The 26,852-nt window shown below is 33.3% G+C and overlaps 1 protein-coding gene across 21 annotated transcripts in view; it reads right to left on the bottom strand.

Moving 5' to 3' along the window:
- The window catches only part of Pcdh15 (protocadherin related 15), a 1,622,160-nt gene that overhangs the window by 354,824 nt on the left and 1,240,484 nt on the right, over window positions 1–26,852 (bottom strand). For all 21 annotated transcript variants that reach the window (XR_015440346.1, XR_015440347.1, XM_087184836.1 and 18 more), the window contains one exon: window positions 25,955–26,063. Coding sequence is in view for 19 of the 21 variants with exons in the window: in XM_087184836.1 (XP_087040962.1) it covers window positions 25,955–26,063 (109 nt within the window). In the remaining 2 variants the exon portion in view is untranslated. The remainder of the gene's footprint in view (window positions 1–25,954; window positions 26,064–26,852) is intronic.

Below are 26,852 nucleotides of genomic sequence, written 5' to 3'. Positions count from 1 at the left end.
TGAGAACACTTAATGCTTCTGTTAATTATGTACAAATTTTTATAGTCAACTGAAACTGTTTCATAGAAACAGTTCTGATTGCCCATATTTACATGTAAAATCGAGTTATATCTCTCATCATCAACATGATAAATAGTATGATGAATTCCAGAATTAAAACTCTATTATAATTAAAAGAATTAATGGTTCCCAAAACTTTTATTATCATACACACTAAGAAAATTCTACATGTTTCACGTTTATATTTTCTTTAAGAAAACAGCAAACTAAATTAATTTTTCAGTGAAAAGTTAATAATTGTGCACATTGTATATTTTTATCTAATTTAAAAATTTTTTATCTTCTTAAATTTTGCAGATATCTATTCTCTATGAAAGCTAAAGAATGGGGTAGGAATAGAGAAATTATATAGAGAAAAAGAAATTGTATTTACAAATTCTCTCCATTTAGCTTTGTTAGTATAAACAAATCCCCTCCTAGTAAAAGTACTTCAAATTCCATTCATGTTTCAGCATGTATTTTGTGACACAAAACAGAAAAAAAATACAAAGTACAAATATTGCAGGAGAGTTCAGAATGCAGTGTTAACAAAGATAAAAGATGGTGAAGAGTTGAAATGATGAGGACAGAGCAGAAATGGTTATGAAAAGCCAAAACCTCAATGCATCTCTTGAGCACCTATTAATTCCCAATCTAAATTATCTTAAGGTAAAATGAAAAATATCAATTATTTGCCTCTACTATGTAGCCACTACTCACATAAGCTTAGCTTCCTTCCTGATTATTTCTACAACCTTGATGTATACAGTAACAAATAGGGCCATTTTAATAAAAAGTGTTTTCTAAAATTCAATTTGGATATATTTAAAGTATGTGTTTTTTAAGGAAATGATTTGGCCACATCTTATGCATTATAGGCAGAGAAATTAGCAAATTATTCATCAAGTGTATAGGTTTCAAGTATAATTACAATCTATAGAAAATTGAAAAGTTATATAACGTAAGATCCTTGGTTTGAAGAAGTTATACAAGTATGGCTGTTTGTACTTATGAGATGCAGCTGCAAATAATGCTAAGCAAAAATCAAAAAAGATGTGGATAACGAGGACAGAACCAGTCAGCAGGATTGATTCTATAGAGACAGCTTTGATTGCCCAAATTTAGATGTAAACTTGAAAGCTGTATTATTCTATTATATAATCAAACTTAATGGTTGCCAAACCTGTCCCTTTATGTTTACTAATAAATTCTCAATTTTCTACATTTAGATTTTTGTGGAAAAAAATAGCAATCTAAATTAATCCCTCAGCAAAATATACGAATTTTGAACGCTGCACGTGGTTTCCAGGTTTGAGATATAATTGTTACATAACAAGCTTCACATATTTAAAATGTGCGATTTTGTGCTGATCAAGATACTCTCACTATAATTAAGGGTCCTATCAGCCATTGTCTAGTTTTCTCCTCTGACAGTTCCCTTTGGACTATCCATACTGCCCACCTTCATTGAACCATCCATCGGCTTCTGTCAATATAGAATAATTTGTATTTTCTAGAAAAGCATAGAAATAAAATATTTTTACATTATGTAGTTTTTTGTAGAGGGAGGATTGACATATTTCACTTACCCTAATGATTTTGAGATCTATGTCATTTTGTGTTTCAATAGTTCATTTATTATTATCACCTAAGTATCACTCTACTTTTACTTATATACCAAAACTTATTTATCTATTCACATGATATGAATCATAGGGATGTGAAGGGCCTCCCATGGCAATTAAGCCTCTGCAAACATTTTTTATATGTTTATTTATATATATTATACATATATATGTATATATATCTGAGCAGTTATTTTATTTCATCTGTCTTATCTAGGAGTGGAATGGCTAAGTCACATGTTATGTTTATATCTAAATTGTTTTTGACTTTGGGGAGTGTAGAATTCTACACATTTTCAAATATGTTTAACTCTGTGTTACGAAAGACATAATCAGGATACAGAATAGCTCTATAATCAAAGAACTGCTTTTGTTTTCCTCTAAAAAGTTTTGATCCCTAGAAACCAATGATTTTTCATCATCACTATACTTTTTTGAAAATGATATTTAAATGGAATAATACAATATTTAGACTTAAAGAATGACTTCTTTCAATTCAAAATAAAGCAGGAACCTTTGTGTATCAGTAATATTTTCTTTTCATTTGAGTAATTTCTAACATTTTTTAGAAACTGCCAGCTATTTTCCAATGTAGCTGTACCATTTTGCATTCCCATTAGCAGTACATAAGATTTCCAAATTCTGTACATTTCACCAACACTTGCTGTGGTCAGTTGTTTTAAACATCAGCCAGTATACAAGGTGTGTAGGGATAGTCAGTGAAATTTTAATTTGCTTTTCCTCACAGTCAAATGAAATAGAACAACTGTTTATATACTTATTTGCAGGTTGTGTCTTTCCTATGGTGATGAATTTATTAAAACTTTCGTCCATTTTGTAAATGAGTGGTCTTAGTCTTAGCAAATTGTGCTTTTATATATGTCCAACAAAAACACTTTTTTGAATGTATGCTGTGCAAATATATTCTCCTTTCTATTGGGTGCCCTTTCAATCAATTATTAATGTCTATTGAAAAGTAAATGTATTTTAATTTTGATCATTAACACTTTTAATTTTTCATAGGTTTGCATTTTTCTCTGTTTAAGAATTTGTTCCCAGTCCAAAGGACACTCAAATTCACCAATGCTGTTTTTTTGATGCTGTAATATTTTACCATTTATATTTAGGGATAGCAAAGCTTTTAAAGATAATTTTGAAGCATTTTGTACTGTAATTTTTGTTTGAGGTATAGATTACAGTTTATTTGGTTATGTATGGTCTTTCAACTGTTTCAGCATCACTGGTTGCAAAGATTCACTTTTTCGCCATTAAATTACCTTGTGTTTTATATTAGTCTTCAAAGCACTTCTATCTTAACAGATTTTTCTAAGATTTGTATTTACTCATTAGATAAAGTCCAAATGTCTCACTTAAAATATTTAACTATTTGTTCCTTTTTCAATAATTTTCATATAGAGCAAACAGTAAAATTCAGAAGATAGGTGTGAGTTGCTGAGTTACTATAATAGCAAGCCTCTATCTGGAGTTAGGGTCCTTCAATCTAATGATGCTCAACGTTTTTGGAACCAGGGGCTTGTTTTGTGGAAAACAACTTTTCCATGGATGGGGAGACAGGGTGGTTTCAGGATGATTCAAGTGTATATTTAATTGAGTACATTATTATTAGTAGTAGTAGCAGTAGTATTACATTATAATATATAATAATTTTACAACTCACCATAATATAGAATCAGTGGGAACCCTGAGCTTGTTTTCATGCAATTGTTCTCATCCGGGGGGACAGAAGATGGTGACACCTGAAGTTTTATGGTTTATGCCAGACAAATCTGTAATCTTGTTTTAGTTGCTCCCATTGCAGAAAACCCTACTTCACTAAGCTAGAATATTGGAAATGGAAACAGGATTTTTCTAAGATTTTGTGAAAATCTTAGAATATTCCACCTTGAAGTTAATCCAGAATATCTGGAGATTAAGGCTACTTTCATTTGTAATCTCAACCAGTCAATGGTCTTCCAGCATGGAACCCACTGTTCATCTCTTGCATTGCTGCTGTGTGGCCCACTCAGAGACCCCTGCTTTAATCTCTCTTGCTGAATTATTTATTTCTGCTATATATTTTGACATTTTCTGGAATTCCAGAAGAAACTAAGGTTCTCCTCATAAATTTACTTTCCTGTCAACATGCACTGAAGTTCATTTCTCTATTAACTGGTAATCTTATACCAACAGATATAAAATAAACCCTGTCTACTAGTTGTGATGGAGATGTATGGAAATTTATGGTTGTTCCCCAAATTTTAAACATGTATGTATATAGGAATCTATTATCAATGTCAGTTAAATATTACTAATGAACACAGTCACAATTTTCTCTGTTAGAACAAAACCAATTATAGTATGTAACTTACTCCCAATGACTTTTTTTTTTTTTTTTTTTTTTTTTTTTTGTACCAGGGATCAAACTCAGGACCTTGAGCTTGTGAGGCAGGCAGTGGCACCATTGAGCTAAATCTCCAGGCCCACTCCCAGTGATTTTTTATGAAAACAGTAAGTGACCCCTTAATATTAGGTACCATGCAAAAGTGAAGGTCTTGATGTACAAAATCATTATCCAAGAGAAGAAGTGCATGTTTAAATTCATGCTGTCTTCATAGTCACCTAATTCATCTCACTTGGAAAATATGACATTCATTCCATTTAGCAAACTTAATTCATCTAAAAATTCATATGTTTCCAAAATATCTCCAAAGCTCTGGTTTTCTCCATTTATAGCCTTATGTAATCTTGGAGTTAATTAAACGAATATTCCATTCTTCTGATATTCAATTCATAAGCTTATCCTTCAGAAAACTAAAGTTATGTCTGTAATTGAACCTTATTTTCTTCCTAATCATTAAAATCACTTTTTCCCATATCATACTATCTTTAGGTTCGGATATATATGATAGACTTTACCTTAATCTTGTTGCTACTTTCTTCCATTAGTTAACCTTCTAGATAATGAAAAGATGTGAAATACAACTCAGGAGCTTTATATAGGGCTATCACTTTTTAAAGTCAGCATGAGGAAAGAATTTAAACTGTTTAGTATCAGGAAAACAAAATAAAAAAACAGAAAAACCAAAAGCAAACAAAAATAACTGGACTCTTCCAGTAAATATCAAATTGAAATATGTGATACAAGACATTTAGGCCTCAGGATATTTTCTTCCTTTATTCAACCTAACATCTACATTAAATTATGTTATGTTCCTCGCAACTTTCCCAATATGAGTATACTGTAGAGCTGCCCATGATAATACAAATACCAAATAACACTTATCAGAGTTAATGAAGTTTATAAAAGAATTTGAATCCAAGGCTTTGAACTTACTATCTCCATTCTAACCCGGCATGTAACAGGTTTTAGCTGCCATAATATTAAAATATTATCAAACTCATACTAGTCTTCATATTTTTGTGGCTCTTGCATGTATTAAGTACAAGCAGTCTCTTTCATAGTGATTTCTGGATATGATGATTTCTCCTTTATCTAACACACCCTACTACTGCTGCTCTAGCATCTAACTTGGTAATGTATTCTACCTAACAGAAGAATTTGTTATGTTTATAAGAACCTAAACAGTAACCATTTTTATTAGATAACAGAAATAGAGAAGCATTTGTTTGTTTGACTGCTTCATGTTTGAATGCTTCATGTTTGAATGGACTTCAGCTCTTTCACCTTCTGAGTAAAGATAGTAATTATTGTATAACATATGTCTTAATGCTGATTTAGTGCAAAAGAACAGTGCTTAATAACTGTTGATATGATTTCATTTACACTAGTTCTAAAGCCAGAGCAATAATGTCTTTCTAGTCTCTAGCCAAAAGTAGGAAAGTTTGAATGACTTCTACAAACATTTGCTATTTTTTTCCTTTCACTTTATCAAGCTAGATATTCATATAACTCTAATATGCAAACCTAGAAAATGGAAAGACAAATAGGTGTAGTAGATGTATTTAATCGAGCTAGTAAATTAATTCCCAAGTAATTTGGGTTTCTTTAAGATTTACCATGGATATCAAATATCTTGATGTGACTTTAAAAATAACTCAAGGTTCATGCATGAGATACAATTGGAAACTTATTTAGACAAAAAGTAATATGAGGGAAGGAGATACTTTGAAGGAAACGAGATTTTATTTTAATTTTATAATGTATCTGGTTTGTGAAAGAATCTAAATTAGACTAAAACAGTTTTGTGTTTTGACATTTTTGTTGTTGTTGTTGTTTGTTATGAGGGATTGAACTCTGGACCTCACACTTGCCAGGCAGGTGTGGCACCACTGAGCTACATCCCTGGGTTGTGGGCTTGTGTTTTGACTTTTAAAAATAATTCTCACCACTTTATATGAATAGGGAGTGAAGCATTATAGAAATAAATATATTTTTCTGAATCAAATAACAAATAGACATTGTGGATTTAGCTCAGTGGTTTCACTGCCTGCCTTCCAAGTGCAAAGTCCTGAGTTCAATCCCTGGTACCAAATAACAAGTAGAGAATCCAGAATTCAAACACAGGTCTTCTGAGTCCAATTTCACCTAGTTTTTAATTATGCTACAGCACCTTTGGCTATAATTTACTGTTATAAAGAAATGTCAAACTAATGGCAGAATAGAGTATAGGAATTCATTTAAATTTAAATTATAAATTCACAAAATTACTTTACAATATTTCTATTGAGACAGGTTCTCACTATGTAGTTTGCACTTGCCTTCAATTCAATATATAGCCCAGGCTGGCCTTGAAGTCAAGGTGAATCTCCTGCCTCAGCCTGTCAAAAGCTGGGAATATAGGCATGTGCCACCATACCCAGCTATTTTGAATTATTTAAAGTCTGAGGTTTTAATTAAAATTTTTATAAATAATTTTAGAAATTTAATAAATGAGATAATTACAAAATACATTTATATTTTTAATTGTAATACTGATGGCAATTTGTTTTGTCTCTTTCAGCTTTGATTCAGTAGTTACACTGTTTTCAAACGAGAGCAGAACTGATTCTAGTTTTTGCAATTTAACAACACTTTAAGCCTATTATAAAACAAATTTTGAAATATTTCAAGAACTTTAAAAAATAATTTGAAATCAATGTATTTTTTTGATTTTCTTTTCTATTGAAAGACTTTTAGTCACTTAAACTTCTACATGATTTTTAAATTTTCACCAACCTGACCTTTCAAGTTTAGTAGTTATTTTGAAGTCTTCCACTACGACAACAACTTAATGGAAATCTTTCTTGTTTGAACACTGTTTTCATATGAATTTCATAATATTTCATTAGGTAATTTGAATGCTTGATTTTGATGAATGTGTTTATTTTTTCCTATTAATTAGGCTGATGACATCAAATGATTTTTGTTGTTGTTAAAGAAAAACTTTCATTGCTTGGATAGATCCAAATTGGTCATGCTATACAATCTTGTTTCTAAACTGCCTTAATTTTATAGTATTTGAATAAGAATTTTTTAAAAATTTTATTTGTACATTTTAGTTATACAATATAATGACATTCATCATTGGAGATTTGTACCTTTACATAATATATGTTGATTCTTATTTTTCCCCATTCCCCAGCCCTCCCTTCAATATCTTCATCCCTGCCTATTTACAAAGTCTGTTTCAACTTATTCCTTTTCTCATATTAATTCCATTCCCTTCTTTCCTTTCCCCTACCCTCCCACTTCCCCTTTCTCTTTGCCCCCTTTCTTCCTATTTCACATTCTCTATTATACTTATGGATTCTTATTTACACTTTCAGTTTCTCACACCAGAGAAACTATTTACACATGTGTGTCCTATTTACACATGTGTGTATTACACATATGTGTCCTATTTATTTCACTTAAGAGTATCACCTCAATGTGCATCCATTTAGCTATAAATGTCTCTAGTTTCTCACCTTTTATGACTGAGTAGTACTCCATTTTATTAAAAAAAATCACATTTTCTTTATCCAGTTTCCAGTTGATAAGAAAGTGGGCTGTGTCCATGTTTTAGCTATTACAAACTGTGCAACTATGAACACGGGTGCAAATATACTGTTGTGGTATGATTCTTTTATATCTTTTGGGAAAATACCCAGCAGGGGAACAGCTGGGTCAAATAGGACCTCTAGTCCTAGATTTTGAGGTGCCTCCATAGTGATTTCCACAGTGGTTGAAACAGTCTATACTCCCACAAGCAGTGGAGCAGGGTTCCTCTTTCCCCACATCCCCACCAGCATTTGTCATTGCCTTATTTCAAGATAGCAATCACTCTTTCTATGGTGAGGTGGGATCTCAGTGTTGTTTTCATTTGCATCTTTCAAATGATCAGTGATGTTGAACATTTTTTCATATGTTTATTTGCTGTTTATACTTCTTTGTCTGAGAAATATCTATTCATTTCAGATCCCCATTCTTAGACTGGATCTTTAAATTTGGGAAGTCTGATTCATTTAAGTTCTTTACATATTCTAGATAGGAGACATTTGTCTGATGAACAGCTGCTAAAAATTTTTTCCCGTGTTGTGGGTTATCTCTTCATGTTTTTGGTGGTTTCTCTTGCTGTGCAGAAGCTTTTTAATAAGAAGAGATCCCACTTGTTGATTGTTTAGTTTGTTTGTTTGTTTTGAGGCAGGGTCTCCCTTTGTAGTTCAGGCTGGTCCTGAACTCACTATGTAGCCCAGGCTGGCCTTGAAATTGTGGCAATCCTCATGCCTCAACCTCCAGAGGGCTGGGATTATAGGCATGTGTCACCACACCTGACTTTTCCAACTTGCTGTTTGTTTGTGCTAGTTCACATGCAACTGAGGTTTGGTTCATAAAATCTTTTCTCACACCAATGTCTTCAAGAGTTCTATCTAACCTCTGTCCCAGCCAGTTTAGTGTTTCTGTATTAATATTTAGGTCTTTAATCCATTTAGATTTTAGTTTAGTACCTGGTGAGAGATATAGGTCTAGTTTTAATCTTTGGCAAGTTGAAACCCAATTATTCCAACACGATTTATTAAAGAGGCTATCTTACCTCCAGTGAGGGTGTTTGGCTCCTTTTTTGAAGGTGAGGTGGCTCAGTGTGTCTGGAGTTGTATTTTGCAACTTCTAATCTGTTCCATTGGTCTTCAGGTCTGTTTCTTTGCCAATACCATGCTGTTTTTATCACAGTAGCTTCACAGTATAGTTTCAATTTGGGGATTATGATACACCCTACCTTGCTTTTGCTATTCTAGGTCTCCTCTTGTTCCACATTTTTTGTGTTGTTTTCTCAAGGTCTGTGAAGTATGCTGTTGGAATTTCAATTGGGATTGCACTGAATCTACATAGCAGTTTTTGGAAGTATGGCCATTTTCAATATATTGGTTCTTCCTACACAGGAGCAAGTGATGTCTTTCCATTTTCTGATATCTTCTTTGATTTCTTTTTTCAGGGTGATATAGTTTTCAAAGTGAAGGTCTTTGATTATTTTTATTAGGTCAAATCCTAGGTATTTCAATTTTTTTGGTGCTATTCTGAAGGGAATTGTTTCTCCCATTCCATTTTGAGTGAGTCTATTGTTCGTGTACAGGAAAGCTATTGATTTTTATGTGTTGACCTTATACTAGCTACACTACTAAATTTGGTTATTAAGGCTAGAAGCCTTTTGGTGGAGTTCTTGGGTTTTTCTAGAGTATTGTGTTGTCTGCAAAAAATGACAATTTGACTCCTTCATTTTCTTTTTTTAATGCCTTTTATTTCTTTCTCTTGTCTAATTGCTGTGGCTAATGTTTCCAAAACTATATTAAACAGGAGTGGTGACAGTATACATCCTTTTCTTGCTCCTGTTTTTAGCATTATGAATTTCAGTTTTGACTATTTAATATGATATTGGCTGTTTTTCTTAGATGGTTTTTATCAGATTGAGATAGAGAGTCTCTTACAATGTTTGTAGGGTTACTATTCATGCATGCATGTTGGATTCTGACAAATGCTTTTTCGTCATCTATTGAGGAGATCTTATGTTTTTTTTTCCCTTGGCTCTATTGATATACTGTATTACATTTATTGATTTATGTATGTTGAACCGTCCCTGCATCACTGGCATGAATCTTACTTGGCCAGGGTGTATGATTTTTTTCTGTATTATTTACTAATTTTATTGGTACATATTAGGTATACAGTATAATGATATTCATCATTGGACATTTGCACCTTTATATAATCTACATAATTTCTCTTGCTTCTTAATTTTCCCCATTCCCGAGCCCTCCCTTCAACCTCTCCATCTGTCCCCATTTTCAAACACTTTGTTTCCATATTTTCATTTTCTCACATTAATTCCATTCCCTTCTTTCCTTTCCCCTAACCCTCCCACTTCCACTTCCTCTTTGTCTCTTTTCTTCCTATTTCATATTATCTATTATACCTTTTAGTCCTTATTTACACTTTCAGTTCCCCACACCTGAGAAATTGTTCTGTATTTACATGAGTGTCCTATTTATTTCACTTAATATCACCTCAATGTGCATTCATTTAGCTATAAATGTCTCTAATTTCTCATTTTTTATGGGTGAGTAGTACTTCATTTTATTAAAAAAACACATTTTCTTTATACAGTCTCCAGTTGATGGGCATTTGGGCTGCTTCCAAATTTCAGCTATTACGAATTGTGCTGCTATGAACATGGGTACACATATATCACTGTGGTATGATTCTTTTAATTCTTTGGGGAAGATACCCAGCAGGGGAATAGCTGGATCAAATGAGACTTCCAGTCCTAGATCTTTGAGGTATCTCCATACTGATTTCCACAGTGCTTGCACCAGTCTACACTCCCACAAGCAGTGGAGCAGGGTTCCTCTTTCCTCACAGCCCAACCAGCATTTGTTATTCGTTGATTTCTTGATAGCAGCCATTCTTTCTGGGGTGAAGTAGAATCTCAGTGTTGTTTTCATTTCCATCTCTCAAATGACCAGTGATGTTAAACATTTTTTTCAAATGTTTATTTGCTATTTCAGGGTGTATGATCTTTTTTTTATGATCTTCTACATTCTATTTGCCAGTATCTTATTAAAAATTTTTGGATCTATGTTCACTAGTTAGATTGGCCTATAGTTCTGTTTTTCTGTTGGGTCTTTCTCTTCTTTGGGGATCAAAGTGATGCTTGCTTCCAGGAATGAATTTGGAAATATTGCTTCACTGTCAATTTCATCGAAGAGTTTAAACAGTAGTGACATTAGTTCCTCTCTAAATATCTTGTAAAATTTAGCTGTGAAGTCATCAGGACCTGGGCTTTTCTTAGTTGGTAAGTTTTTAATTACATTTTCAGTTTCATTGATTGATATTAGGTTGTTTGGAATGTTATGGTCTTCTTCATTCAACTTTGGTAGTACATAGATATCTACGAATCTGTCCATTTCTTTTTCAATCTTATGCACACGTACGTACTCAAAATAGGTATTGATGATCCTGAGTTTCTGCTGGGTCCATGGTAACTTCACCTTTCACCCTTTTCATTCCTAATTGCATGAATTTGGGCCTTTTCTTTACTTTTTCTGATAAGGTTGGCTAAGCTTTTGTCAATTTTGTTTATTCTTTCAAAGAACCAACTCTTGGCTTCATTGATTTTTTTGTACCGTTCTCTTAGTCTCCATTGAATTGATTTCTGCTCTGATCTTGATAATTTCCTCCCTTAAATGAGTTTTGGATTTGTCCTGCTCTTCTTTTTCTAGAAGTCTGAGGTTCAGCATCATGTTGTTTATTTGAGCTTGCTTTGTTTTCCTGGGATGAATTTCCCTTGCAAGTCTGCTTTCCTTGTGTCCCATACATTCTGATATGTTGTATTGACATTGTCATTTAATTGTAGAAACTGTCTGATTTCTTCTTTAATTTCATCTGTGACCCATTGGTTATTCAGAAGCAGGTTGTTCAATTTCCATGTGTTTATGAAATTCGTGTGGTATCTTTTGCTATTAGTCTCCAATTCCACCACACTATGGTCTGATAATACATAGGGGATAACTTCAATTCCTTTTCATTTATTTAACATGTTATATGAGCAAGTATGTGGTCTATTTTGGAGAACAACCAATGTGCAGCTGAAAAGAAAGTGTATTCTGATTTTGTGGGGTGGAACACTCTATAAACATCTGTTAAGAACATGTATTCAAGAGCTTGATTGAGTTCTAATATTTTGTTGCTTCTTTCTTGTCTAGTTGATCTATCTATTTGTGGCAGTGGAGTATTGAGGTATCCCACCACTATTGTATTAGTACTTATTAGATTTTTCATTTCTATTAATATTTTTTGTATTAAATTCTTTTATTGGTACATTGTAAGTATACAACACAATTACATTTCTCATTGGGAACTGTACCTTTACATAATGCATCTTGGTTCTTATTTTTTCACCATTACTAGCCCTCCCTTCATGCCCTCCACCCTTCCCTATTTACAAAGGCTTTATTTCCATTTTTTCCATTTCTCATCATTTTTCCTTTCCCTTCTTTCCTTTCCCCTGCCCCTCCCACTACCCCTACCCCTTTGCACCTTTTCTTCCTATTTTACATTATCGATTATTCATTCTAATCATTGGTACATTTTAGGTATACAATATAATGACATCCATCATTGGAAATTTTCACCTTTACATAGTTTCTCTTGGTTCCTATTTTTCACCTTTGTCCAGGCCTCCCTTCAACCCTTCCATTCCTCCCTATTTACAAAGATTTTGTTGCTATTTTTCCATTTTCTCATATTAATCCCATTCCCTTCTATCCTTTCCCCAGCCCTCCCACTTCCTTCCCCTTTGTCTCTTTTCTTATTTCACATTACCTATTATACATTTAGTCCTTATTTGCACTTTCAGTTTCTCACACCAGAGAAACTATTTGGTATTTATACATGTGTGTCCTATTTATTTCACTTAAGAGTATCACCTCAATGTGCATCCACTTAGCTATAAATGTCTCTAATTTCTCATTTGTTATGCCTGAGTAGTACTCCATTTTATATTTTTAAAAAGCACATTTTCTTTATCCAGTCTCCAGTTGATGGGCATTTGGGTTGTTTCCAACTTTTGGCTATTACAAACTGTGCTGCTATGAACATGGGTGCACATATATCACTGTGGTATGATTTTTCTAATTCTTTGTGGAAGATCCCCAGCAGTGGATTATCGAGGTCAAATGAGACTTCCAGTCCTAGTTCTTTGAGGTATCTCCATACTGATTTCCACAGTGCTTGCACCAGTCTACACTCCCACCAGCAGTGGAGCAGAGTTCCTCTTTCCCCCACAGCCCTGGCAGAACTTTTTATTGGTTGATTTCATGATCGGAGTCATTCTTTCTGGAGTGAAGTGGAATCTCAGCGTTGTTTTCATTTGCATCTCTCGAATGACCAGTGATGTTGAACATTTTTTCATGTATTTATTTGCTATTTCTACTTCTTTGCCTGAGAAATGTCTGTTCATTTCAGATGCCCATTTTTCAATTGGGTCTTTAAATTTGGGAGGTATGGGCAAAGAAACAGACTTGAGGACCAGTGGAACAGAGTAGAAGATGCAGAAACAACACCAGACACATTCAGCCATCTCATCTTCGATAAAGGAGCCAAATACCCTCACTGGAGGAAAGATAGCCTCTTTAATAAATGGTGCTGGAAAAATTGGGCTTCAACTTGCCAAAGATTAAAACTAGACCTGTATCTCTCACCATGCACTAAACTAAAATCAAAATGGATTAAAGATCTAAATATTAAAATAGAAACTCAGAACCAGTTGGAACAGAGGTTAGGTAGAACCCTTGAAGACATTAGTGTAGGAAAAGATTTCATGAACAAAACCTCAGTTGCCCATGAACTAGCACAATCAACAAATGGAATCTCTTCTTATTAAAAGGCTTCTGCACAGCAAGAGAAACTGCCAGCAGTGTGAAGAGACAACCCACAATGTGGAAAAAAATCTTCACCTGCTCTTCCTCAGACAAAGGTCTACTATCTCGAATCTATAAAGAACTTAAAAAGATCTATTAACATTTGCCTTATATAGTTGGGTCCACTAGTGTTTGGTGAATATATGTTTATGATTGTCATCTCTTCCTCTTGAATTGTTCCCTTTACAAGGATGTGTCCTTCTTTGTCTGTCTTAATCATTGATGCTTTGAAATCCACTTGATCTGCAAAGAGTATAGCTACTCCTGATTTTGGGGGGATTTCTGTCACTTGGAGTATTGTTTTCCACCATTTAACTTTCAGTCTATGAGTTTCTTTTTGAATTAAGTGTGTTTCTTGTATGCAGCATATTGTTGGATCTTGCTTCTTGACCCATTCTGCCAGGCTATTTCTTTTGATTGGTGAATTGAGACCATTAACATTAATGGTTATAACCGATATGTTTTGGTTGATCATTGTCATGACTTTTTATTTTTGTTGGATGCTCCCCCTTTGTGTTTAATTTCTTGTTGCACCCAATGAATTAATTCTCCTGGGGTTCCTGGGGTTGTGATCCTCATTGTTTTTTCCTAGGATATTGTCTAAAAGTTTTTGGAGTGGTGGTTTGTTATTCATGAAGTTCCTAAGGTCCTCTTTGTCATGAAAGTATTTTATTTCACCATCAATCTTGAAATATAGTTTTTCAGGATACATCAATATGGGTTGGAGGCTCTTTTCCTTTAGGGCTTGAAATACATCACTCCAAAGTCTTCTTGCCTTGAGGGTTTGCATTGAGAAGTCTGCTGTGATTCTGATGGGCTTTCCTCTGCATGTGATTTGTTTCTTATCTCTAACTGCTTGTAGAATTTTGTTCTTCTGTTGGGTTTCTGGAATCTCAACAATTATATGCCTATGTGTAGATTTTTTTTGATCAAGGCTAGTTGGAGTCCTATATGCCTCCCTTATCTGAATGTCAAGTTCTTTTCCCCTGCTTGAGAAGTTTTCTGCCATCACTTCTGTGAACAGTTTTTTTTTTTTATGTCATCTACCCTCTTTTCTGTTTCTTCATTGATTCTGATCAGTCTTATATTATTCTTCTTTGCATCATCTAGTAGCTGCTGGATTGATTTCTTGTGGTCCCTTACTATTTTAAAGAATTTTTTCTTTTCCTCGTCATTAAATGTAATCTTATCTTCTATATCTGAAATTCTGTCCTCACATTGGCTCATTCTGCTGCATAAGCTTTCAGTGGAATTTTTAATCTCCTGGAAATCTGTTTGTATCTGTTTTATGGATTCCATTTGTTTCCTATGTTGAAATTCCATCATGTTCCATAGTTCCTCTACTTTTAAAATTTTTTTTAATTTTTTATTTCTTTTAGTTCCTCTATTTTTTTTATGTGTCTTCTCTAGATTTATTAATCATGTCTTGCACTAGGCACAATCTCTGCTGTTATCTGAGAAATTATTTCTGATTTCATTTTTTCCAGATCCTTTTTTGTTCCCAGTTCAGGGAGTACAGGTGATTGAGTATCAGATTGTTCCATTTCTTTCCCTTTGGGGTTGCATTAGGTGATCTGGAAGTCTGTTTTTGAGACTTGTTTATGTGGCCTCTCATTTCAATGGCAGGGGGAATGTGTGCTGAGCCCACATGGCTCACCTCCTCAGAGCTGGGGGCAGCTCTGCTCCTCCATAAGAGTATACGTTTTTATATATTTCCTTGACAAATTGAGCCAGCAACAGTGCCATTTAAATATAATTAATTAAAAATAACAAAACCAATGGCCACAACATTCAAAGTTTGTGAAATTCACATATTATTTTTCTCAGATTGACAACTTCAATTCATAAAGTGACATAGACATTGAGCCAATATGAATTAACTCCTTTATGGATCTGGTATTCCACTTTGTTAAGTTATCTAAAGGAGTGAGTGGTACAACAGTTTCACATTTGGGTTTTTAGTGTTTGCTTATTTTAGACTTTGATGAGAATAAAATTAGAAACAAAAGTTAACAAAACTCTTATGATATTTGTGAATATTATTTATTCCAGTGATGTATGTAGGTCATTAACACATATATAGTTCAATTAGATTGAGTAAATGTTTACTTAATCCCAGCATGAATAAATTACTTTTATGTTGTATTTATGAAGACATAGAGAATCAAAGCTAGCCCCATCCCTAAAAGGCTTTCAATAAAATTATTAGAAAATGATTGACACATGATATAATATTCCTTTTAATTTATTTTTATGAAATTCTAGGCTACATTTAATTAATATGTGGCTAAATAATCCACATTTCAATTGAATATTTTTCCATTGTGAATATATCTTCCTTTAAATAACTTTGCATTCTCTACTTAACATTAATACATATGTGATAGAGTATCATGTCATCTGCAAATAACGACAATTTAACTTCTTCTTTTCCTGTCTTCATTCTTTTTATTTCTTTCTCTTGTCTAATTGCTGTGGCTAATGTTTCCAAGACTGTATTGAACAGGAGTGGTGTTAGTGGACATCCATGTCTGGTTCCTGATTTTAGTGTGAAGGATTTCAGTTTTTGACAATTTAGTATGATATTGGCTGTTGCTTTTTTGTGGATAGCTTTTATCAGTTTGAGGTAAGGACCATCTATTCCAGTGTTTTGTAGGGTTTTTATCATAAATGCATGTTGAATTTTATCAAATGGTTTTTCTGCATCTATTGAGATGATCATGCGGTTTTTATCCTGGCTCTATTGATATAGTGTATTACATTGATTGAGTTGTGTATATTGAACCATCCCTGCATCCCTGGGATGAACCCCACTTGGTCATGGTGTGTGATCTTGATGGTCTTCTGTATTCGATTTGCCAGTATCTTATTAAGGACTTTTGCACTCATGTTCATTAGTGAGACTGTCCTATAGTTCTCTTTTTCAGTTGGCTCTTTCTCTGCTTTTTGGATCAAGGTGATGCTTCCTTCTAGGAATGAATTCAGGAATATTGATTCTCTTCCATTTTCATTGCAGAGTTTAAACAGTAGTGGCAGTAGGTCCTCTCTAAATGTTTTGTAGAATTCAATAATGCAGCCATGAGGACCCAGGTTTTTCTTAGTTGGTAAGTTTTCAATTACATTTTCAATTTTGTTGATTGATATTGGGTTGTTTAGAATTTTGTAGGTCTTCTTCATTCAATTTTGGTAGTACACAGTTATCTAGGAATCTGTCCATTTCTTCTGTGTTTTCCATCTTACGGGCATATAGGTTCTCAAAGTAGGTACAGATGATCCTCTGAGTTTCTGCTGGGTCCATTGTAATTTCACCCTTTTCATTCCTAATTGCATGGATTTGGGCCGTTTCTTTCCTTTCTCTCATAAGTTGGCTAAGGAGTTGTCAATTTTGTTGATTCTTTTGAAGAACAAACTCTTGGCTTCATTGATTTTGTTGTATCATTCTCCTAGATTCCATTGGATTCATTTCTGGTCTGATCTTTATAATTTCCTCCCTTGTATGAATTTTGGGCTTGTCCTGCTCTTCTTTTTCTAGAAGCTTGAGGTTCAGCATCAGGGCTCGCTCTGTTTTCCTAATATGTGTATTTATTGCTATGTATTTCCCTCATAAGACTGCTTTCATTCTGTCCCATAGATTCTGATATGTTGTATTGTCACTGTCATTTAACTGAAGGAACTGTCTAATTTCTTTAATTTCCTCTGTGACCCATTGGTTATTCAGAAGTGTGTTGTTCAATTTCCATGTGTTTATGAAATTTTTCCAGTTTCTTTTGCTATGGATCTCCAATTTCATCACACTATGGTCTGATAATATATAGGGGATAACTTCCATTCCTTTGCACTTACTTAAACACGTTCTAGGAGCAAGTATGTGTTCTATTTTTAAGGAACCATATGCACTAAAAAAGAATGAGTGTTCTGATTTTATGGGGTGGAACATTTTGTAAACATTTGTTAACTTCATTTGTTCAAGAGGTTGATTAAATTCTATTTTTTTGGTTTTTATTTTCTGCCTAGTTGATATATCTGTTTGTGACAGTGTGGTATTGAGGTCCCCCACTACTATTGTATTAGTGCTTATTTGATTTTTCATGTCCATTAGTATTTATTTTATGAGACTGGGTGCACTAGTATTTGTTGAATATATATTTATGATTGTCATCTCTTCCTGTTGGATTTTTTTCTTTACAAGGATGTGTTGTCCTCTTTGTCCCTCTTAATCAGTGTTGGTTTGAAATCCATGTGCTCTACAAATAGAATAGCTGTTCCTGCTTTTTTTTAGGATCCTGTTGCATGGAGTACTTTTTTTCTACCCTTTAACTTCCAGTCTATGAGTTTCTTTTTGAATTATGTGTGTTTCTTGTATGCAGCATATTGTAGGATCTTTCTTCTTGACACATTCTGCCAGTTTCTTTGGATTGGTGATTGAAACCATTAACATTGATGGTTATAATTGATATGTATTGATTTATTCTTGTGATGACTTCTTTTTGTTGGATTCTTCCACTCTGCATTTAATTTCTTGTCTTGCCTGATGGATTCATTCTGCTGGGCTTCCTGACATTGTGATCCTCATTGTCTTTTCCTAGGATATTGTTTAAAAATTTTTGGAATGCTAATTTGATATTCATGGAGTTCCTCCGGTGCTCTTTATCATGAAATTATCTTATTTCTCAATCAATTTTGAAAAATAATTTTTCAGGGTACATCAACCTGAGTTGGGGGTTGTTTTCCTTTAAGTCTTGAAATACATCACTCACAGCTCTTCTTGACTTGAGGGTTTGTGTTAACAAGTATCCTGTGATTCTATGGGATTTCCTTTGTGTGTAATTTGTTTCTTGAATGAGAAAATTCATTTCTCTATTTGTAAGGAATGTTGTACTTTAGCTTTTGCTGTCCTGGGGTCTGTCTGGTCTGGGTACAAGTGTGATGCAATGAATTAGAAAGTGCCCTCTTGCAATTTTTGGAAGAGTTTGTAAATGATGGATTTTACATCTCTTCTAACCATTTGTTAGAATTTACTGGTAAAATCTCCTGGCTTGGGTTCTTCTCTGTGGAGTTTGATTACTATGCCAATCTCTTTTCTTGTCATGGATCTGTTCAGACTATTTCTTTTTGGATCACTTTCAGTTGTTCTGGGAATTTGTCCACTGGAGTAATTTATCTGGTTGTTTTGTACTGTACAAGATCCTTCTTGATGATATTTTTCTTTCTCTAACATGAATAGTAAGGTCCTGTCTTTCTTTTGAAAATTTAGAAATTACATCTGATCTCCTTGATTCCAAATGAATCTACTTAGAGATGTGTTAATTTTTTGGTCTTTTCAAAGAATTATCTTTTAGTTTTACTGATTTTTCTCTATAGTTTTTCTAATATCTATTTAATTTCCACAGTGGTATTCATTATTTCTGTATTTCTTCTTGCTTTATTTTGTTCAACTTCTTCCAATGTCTTCATGTAAGATTACATTGTTGATTACAAATTCTTCTTTATATTTGTACTACTTATAACTATAAATCTTACTCTCACCTAAGTTGTTTTACATGTTTGATTACATTGTTTTTGTTTTTATTTATCTGAAAGTAGTTTTCTAATTTCCCTTTAGATTCCTTCTTTGAACTGTTAGCTACTTAAGACTATATTTTCTAATTTTCACATATAGGTTAATTTCAAATTTTTCCTTTGCTATTGATTTCTGATTTCATTCCACTGTGATCACAAAATAACAGTTTGTATGATTTCAATTATTTTTAATTTAATACACCTATTTTTACAGCCCAACATGTGTACTGGAGAGCATTCCTTATGCCTTTGAGTAAATATATTTTGTTACTTGAAGCTAATTCTGAGAGGTCTACTTTATGTTGTTAGTCTTTCTTTTTCTCCATAACCTTCTGTAAGGCAGGCCTGCTACTGATAAACTTTATTTTTATTTATTTTGGAATGTCTCAATTGATCATTCATTTTTGAATGGTGGATTTGTCCCAGAAGAAATTATTTGTTGACCTTCCATTCTTTCAGCTTTTTGAACATGTCATCCAATTGTATTGTGGTTTTGATGGATTCTAATGAGAAATGTCATGTCAATTTTATTGACCATCATATGGCCATGAAAAGTTGCTGTTCTTTATTGCTTTCATTATGCCATTTCACATCCTGACTCGGGTGGGTATAGCATGCATCTCTTTGAATTTATCTTAATTGGCACTTATTAGCTACTTGGATGCATTACTATTATACTTCAATCTAGGAAGTTTGGTAACATTATTTATTCATATTAATTCTCTCCTCTTTTCTGGATTTCCCATTTTACATATGTTGGTATGATGAATGGGGTTCTACAGACTTCTGTGTTACATTCACATTTCTTTACATTTTTTTCTCTCTGCTCTTTAGTTTTCATGTCATTTGATCTCTTCTTCCTGCTTGAATGTGCTATTCAGTACTTGAGTGAATTTATTCTTTTCAGAAATATTTTTCAATTTTGATTTAGTTACTCTTCATAAATTTAACTTTTTAAGATTCTATATGTGTCAATATATCATTCATAGATTTTTTAGAGAGCTTGTTTGCAAGTACCACCAGGGGAACACAACTACTCACACACTCTTGATCAAGAAAACTGTCCTCCTCTATCTGGAGTGGTCATCCTCTTTGACCAAGTATACAGCATTGGGAGGGAAACACATGAAATGTTGAGGGAGGAAGGGGACACCTTTCTAGTCAGCCTGATGAGCTGAATCAACCAGATCATCCTCACATCCCCCACTTTTCTTTAGTAATTTTCTTGCACATGGTTTCATTTAGCTCGTATATGTGAAATAGGACATTAAAATCCTTTTTCTAGTGAGATAATATCTTGATTTCCTCAGGAAAATTCTCTATTGAACTTTCATTGAATTTGCATCTCTTTTATTGAATTTTCAAGTTATTCAAACCTTACTTTACTGTTTCCTTATAGTCTTATAATCTTGTTTATGATTGGACATTTCAAATAGTATTAAGTGATAATTCTAGAAATCACAGTACTCCACAAGGTTTTTTCAACTTGATACTACTGTTGTAACTTATTTGTTTTCTCACTTTTCTAGCTGATACTTTAAGTCTGAACTTTTTGTCGTGTGTGGTTAGGGAAGAGATTATTTATTCGACTGGTAAATAATAATTGAATAAAGTCCTTTTTTTACACACACAAAACCAGGAAATGTCCTAGTGCTTAGGAGAATTTTGTGCACATTGGCTCACATCTTTAGTGCTCAAACTGGTCATGAAAATCTCCATTTTAATCTTCACTTAGAGCTGTTGCAGATCTCAAAGTCAGCCAGAGAAGAGAAAGTTTAGGATCCTTCCAAGAGTTTCCTGAGCACACACATGCAGCATGAATCTTACTGTTCTTCTAGGTTATCATAAATATTTTAAAACTTTTTAAGTCCCTTATGGATATCATTCTTTGTTTTTTTTTCCTCTAAAGCCCTTTCATTATTCCATTCTTTGCTTTAACTATTTTCCATAAAATTAGCTAGCTGAAAAGTAAAACACTTGCATATAATTGTCTTTGGTAAGTGCCCCCAAGAGATAATGTCTTTTGTAGTGAGTGATCTGAGACAGCTTTTTATGAGAATTTTTCCAAGGAACCACCAAACAGGTCATCCACTAAAAATTTTTTTGTGAATGAGATTTTTTTTTTGGGGGGGGGTCGAACTCGGGTCTTTGCACTTGCGTAGCAGGTGGTGAAACCACTGAGCTAAATCCCCAGCCCTGTGAATGAGATTTTTGAAAATTGCTCCAGATTTATTCTGTCTCATATTATGGCTTCCCAACTACTGTGGGAATTTAGGCTGTCATTTTTCAATGCTACTGTTGAGCTACATAGCAGGGGTGAAGCTTAGGTAAATGAAAGGCCCACAAAACTCACTCTTCTTACCAATATATTTCTATTTTTCTTATATAAATATTTCCCAAAATACTGGAAGACTCAGTTAATTTCCAGAATTTAATTCTTTTAAAGTTCATTAGGAATTCACTTTTTATGTTTTCACCATTTTTTCATTGTTTTTATGAAGGATATTAGTCAGTTTTGTGTCACTGTATTTTTTAATTTTATATTTATTTTGTATTTTATATTTTTCACTTATGAAACAAGATTTAACTCACAGATTCAGAGGTTTAAGCCCCACACTTAATGATTACATTTCTTTGGACCCTTAATAAAGATGGTGGATTACACTAATGGGAGTTAAAGTCAGAGTGAGTGCTCATGTCTTGGGCCAGGAAAAAGAGAGAGGAGAAATGACTGGAGTCACACAGTTGTCTTCAATTGCATGCTCCCAGTGACCTAAAAATCTCCCAGTAGACCTTGCCTCTTAAAGGTCCACAGCACATCCAGTTCCCAGCTTGGTGATCAAGCCTTTAAATATGGACATCTGGGGGATATTCATCCAAACCATAGTGAAGGGATCACCTTTTAAACATTCTGACTTATTTTTTTGCTGATTTTATGTGAGCTATATCCTTAAAATTGCTAAAATTTCCATCTACTCTCATAATTAAAGTAGTTTTACTGTGTAGTACTGATTATAGCAATCAACTTCAATCCTTAAAGTTATACCTTGGTATTTTTTCAAATGATTACAATCTAAAGAAAACCATTTTGGTACATCTCAGCTTCTGTTGGTTTTATGGAAAATTTTAGTTCATCAGGAAATCTTATTTCTACAAACCATTTAATATTTTATTATATTTTTTCTTATAGTAAATGTTCCAGTTTTAACCTAAAATTCATCATCCTAATAGACATGGAAAAACCATTAATTAGGCAGTCTATCTGAATTTTACTTTATCTCTAAAGAAGTCACAAAATTTACACATAAATCTTACTCCACTTTGTGGATAGGAGTTATTTTGTTTCTGATTTTGTGTATACTCTATTTTACTCAGATTATCCCTGCCAATCTCAGCCCCCACCTTTTTTTGCAGACAATTCTGGTGAATGCATCATCAGGAATAATGGGTCAAGTGACATAAAGTTGACTTAGGTTGATAAAGGTGATCTGTTGCAGGGGAGCAATTCATCCACTGATAGAAATGATAGTAGGACCAGTAATCACCCTTGGGTGATCTTTTCAGGCATAATCATTTGTATCATCACATTTAGTACACAGAAACTATCCATAAGTCTTAAAGCAGGAGAGGAGTTCTCTATGTGGCAATGGAGTGGTAGATCTGAGGAGTACATACATTCAGAATTATTTGGATGGATTTAGGGAAAATGAATCATTTTGATAAAGTAGGTGAAAACAAAGCTATTAAACTCCTGCTTTATAGTTGTGTGTGTGTTGCATTTTGTTTTTGTCCTTCTACTTATACAAGTTTGATGTGACTTAAAAAACATACCTTATTTTTTTTCTGACAATAATAACAACATTAACTAGCATTTATTGGGCAATATTTTTCCCAGCCACTATTGTGTATTTTTATCTATATTAAATCAAATCCTCAAAATTAAGGTCTATTTTCATCAATTCTACATTAAAGAAGAGCAAATGGAAGTAAACAAAAATTAAATAACTCACATAACATGATTTGTGTTAAAATCAGGATTTTAACATAACAGTATAATTTCAGGGGCTGGACTTTCAATCTCTAAAATATGCTGCCTTCTAAAATATAAAATACTATGAAAGAATGTGTAATTTAGTAGCAAGAACAAAGGTAGAATAAATGATTATGTCTCTTATTTCAGAGTATCCATTATCCCATTGTTATAGGTAAATAAAACACTACCTCATTATGTCATTTTTTTGCTCAAATATTGGCCCCTCATTTCATTCAGGATAAAAGAAAAAATAGGTAAAAAACCTATTAGATCTATACTTCCTGGCTTTCTCTTATTTCTTGTCTTTCTACATTCACCTGATTCTCATCTCTCATTGGTACCAGCTTTTTTGATATTTCTGAAATCCACCAGGATATCATAAGACTTTGTCTCTGCTTACTACCTCTTTCCTGGAATATCAAAATGAAAAACTCCCTCATCTTCTGGATGCTTTTCCTAACATCTTACATTTTTAACAAAGCATATGCCAATCATCTTGTTTAATACTGTAACCCTCCTCTTGTAATTTTAAAACTACTCATTCATTGTGCTCCATTTTCCCTTCTGGCTTTTTCTATTCCTTTCTACCTTTTAATCTTATACTTTCTTATTGTAATAGTTGTGCATTTGCTATTGCTACTGTCAGAAAATACTACCAGTTCCATGAAGTCAATGAATGGTCTTCCTCTATAGGGTAGGTGTCCATTTATGTAAAGACAGAGAGTAACTTTTTAAATTTAAAAAGAAACTTATAAATATTATTAATGTCCAGCTACTTTGAATAGCCAGGTTTCCTAAGTCTACTCTTTTTTTTTTTTTTTTTTTTTGGTACAGGGGATTGAACTTGGGACCTTGCACTTGCGAGGAAGATGGTGGAATCACTGAGTTAAATCCCTAACCGTCCTAAATGTATTCTTAAATTTTGTCTTTTATGCTTTTCACATGCTGGATCATCTACTAGATAACTCTTCTCTCTAGTCTTTCTGATAAAATGACTCTTCCTGAGATGAATCCTGCTTCCTTCTCAGGAGCTCACAGGATATCCAATTCAAAATATATTTCTATTACCTGAAACAATGTGTTTTAATTTATCTTTTGATATCCTTTTAGCCACAAACTCTACCCTTCATAACCTATTACTGGTATCTCTCAGCTCTGTGTCTACAGCATCTAGCATGTTGACATAATTCTTGACATATAATCAAGCTTCTAATCAATTAAATAAAACTTATTTCCTATTATCTCTACCAAAATCTCTATAGACCTAAAAGAACCTTTCTAATAATTTAGTCTTGTATCTGTAATAGGTTCATGGTATGTGTTTGTTCTAAAGATTAAAGGTTTGAACCAAAATTACTTGAATTTTTCTTTACAAAAAGCATTGTGTGAGTGTGTGTGTGTGTGTGTTATGTATGGTATTGGGGTCTGCACCCTGAGATAATCTACCAGTCAGCTACATCTAGCCTTTTATTTTAGTGTTGAAATAAAAACTCACTAAAGTGCCAGGTGGGATCCAAAGTTTCAAAATTCCTGCTTTAGCCTCCGTTGTTTCTGGGATTAGAGGTGTGTGCCACTATGCCTGCTTTATAGATAGCATTTCTAAACTGATAAAGCATAACCATTTAGAATGTGTTTACTGCCTATTGGCTGTTATGTAGCCACATAGTCTAGAAGCAAGAAGATAGGAAGAAGTCTAAGACTAATGTTGGACTCTGTGAAGTTATTTTCACAGCATCTTTAAAATCAGCCCTTTTTCATTAAGAGATGCATGGTCCATCTCGCATGTATCTGTCTCTCTACAGCTTATAAACCATTAATATCAGCAACATACATATTGAGAAGTAAATTAAGAAGAACAGTATAATCAAATTCTGATCATTTTTTTTTGTTTTTTGCACAATTAGCAGTATATGCTTAAGAATGAATTAGGATAGCTTCTGAGAAAATTTTCAAGGAAAAAGTTAGCCAAGAATATAATACATCCTGTGCCCTTGGGCTAACTGTGATCTTTCTCCCTTTTCCTGCATGGTTCCAAAATAGTCCTAAATTAATTAACTTATGTGTGATCAGAATTGTGTATCGTATCTAACTACATTAAAATACACTAGAGAGTGTTATGGTTTATATCTGGATATCTCCCAAAGCCTCATATAATCATATGTGGGGGTTTTAGGGGTGATTGCATCATGGGGGTGTGATTGTCATCAATGAATTAGTCCACTGATGAGTTTATAGCTAATTGTGCTATTGGGAGGCAAAGCCCGGTCACAGGAGATAGGTCACTGAGGACAGGCCTGGAAAGGTCAATCTCCCTACCTCTTTCCTTGATATCTTTCTGCTTCCTGCCACCACACCATGAGCTTTTTCTCTTTTGCCCATGCCCCTCTGTCATGTGATCCTGCTTTCTAGCCAGTCAAATATGTACTGAAACCTCTATAAATCGTGATCCAAAATAAACCTTTCCTGCTTTAAACTATGAGCCTGGGGTATTGTATCTCAGTGATGAGAAAGTAACTAAGACAGAAAGCTTTTTCTTTGATTTTTAAAAACTTATTTCTAGATAATCATTTATAAACTGATAAGGATAAAATTACCAATATGCAGATTAATGTCTTATTTTGTTTTGCTTCTTCCATCTTTTCATTCATTCATCTACACATTTCACTGAAACTGAGAAGAAACAACTTTATGTAACAATAATTTCCAACAAGAAGATCTTATTATTAAAAGGATTTCCTTTTCTATAAGAGAACTTTTAGAGTCCCAGAGTGCTAACTGACTGTATAAAATGTGACCAGATACATACCGACAAGGATGGAGTAGAGGATGCCTGGTCTATCTGATGAAGGCTGAATATTCCGGTCCTGATCAATGGCTTGGATTGGCGGAGTAACAATAATGGGATTCAGTTCTTCCTGGAAAAAAATTCAAAGAGTTTAGTTCATTCGCATTACTAACACTTTATGGAAAATTTATACTGAGATATTTTAGTTTAGATGGTTAAATATCAATGAACTGATAGTTAAGCCAAATTTAAAAATTTGTAATTTAACTTCTTGCACTAGTTAATTTTGAATCTGAAGAGGGAACAACATACCCTCAATTACAAAATAATAAGATCCAGGAAGTGTGTAGATAGAATTTTATAATAGGAATTTCTACTAAAACAAAATTATGGAAGGATAATACATTTTTAATTTTCCTAGTAGATTTAATCAAAAGATATCTGAAACAAAGTTTATAATGCAAAGTTTTGCTCTCTCATTTAGATAAGATTTATAATACTTATATTTTTTCCTAATTTTTTTTTACATTTCATACACGTATTAAAATGAAAAACTTTAAAAATAGATGTTTTAATTCTATAGAAATCTAAGTAACATCACTGAAATTTCATATACAAAACTAGTTATATATTATGCAAGCCTATACATTTACTTCATAGTGATCAGCAAAAATATTAAATTTACAATTATATTGCTTTAAGTCTTTGCTTTTCAATTTGATGTTCAGTGGTTTTCTGTTTTGTTGTCAAGACTAGGAAATTTTTTCTCTCTTGGAAAAGGATCAGATAACAAATATGTTTAGACTATTCCAACCACAGGCTTATGTCACAGCTACTCAATTCTGCCATTTTATCAAATAAACCACAGTGGGGACAGTTAAGTTACAATTAAATCTTATTTAGGAAAACAGTGAATGGC

Source organism: Heterocephalus glaber, unplaced genomic scaffold, assembly GCF_053883595.1.
Source record: "Heterocephalus glaber isolate CG9 unplaced genomic scaffold, H.glaber_assembly_v1.0 deba00001497, whole genome shotgun sequence".
Lineage (NCBI taxonomy): Eukaryota > Metazoa > Chordata > Mammalia > Rodentia > Bathyergidae > Heterocephalus > Heterocephalus glaber.
Note: the sequence above shows the minus strand (reverse complement) of the source record. Positions and strands in the feature narration are given on the sequence as shown.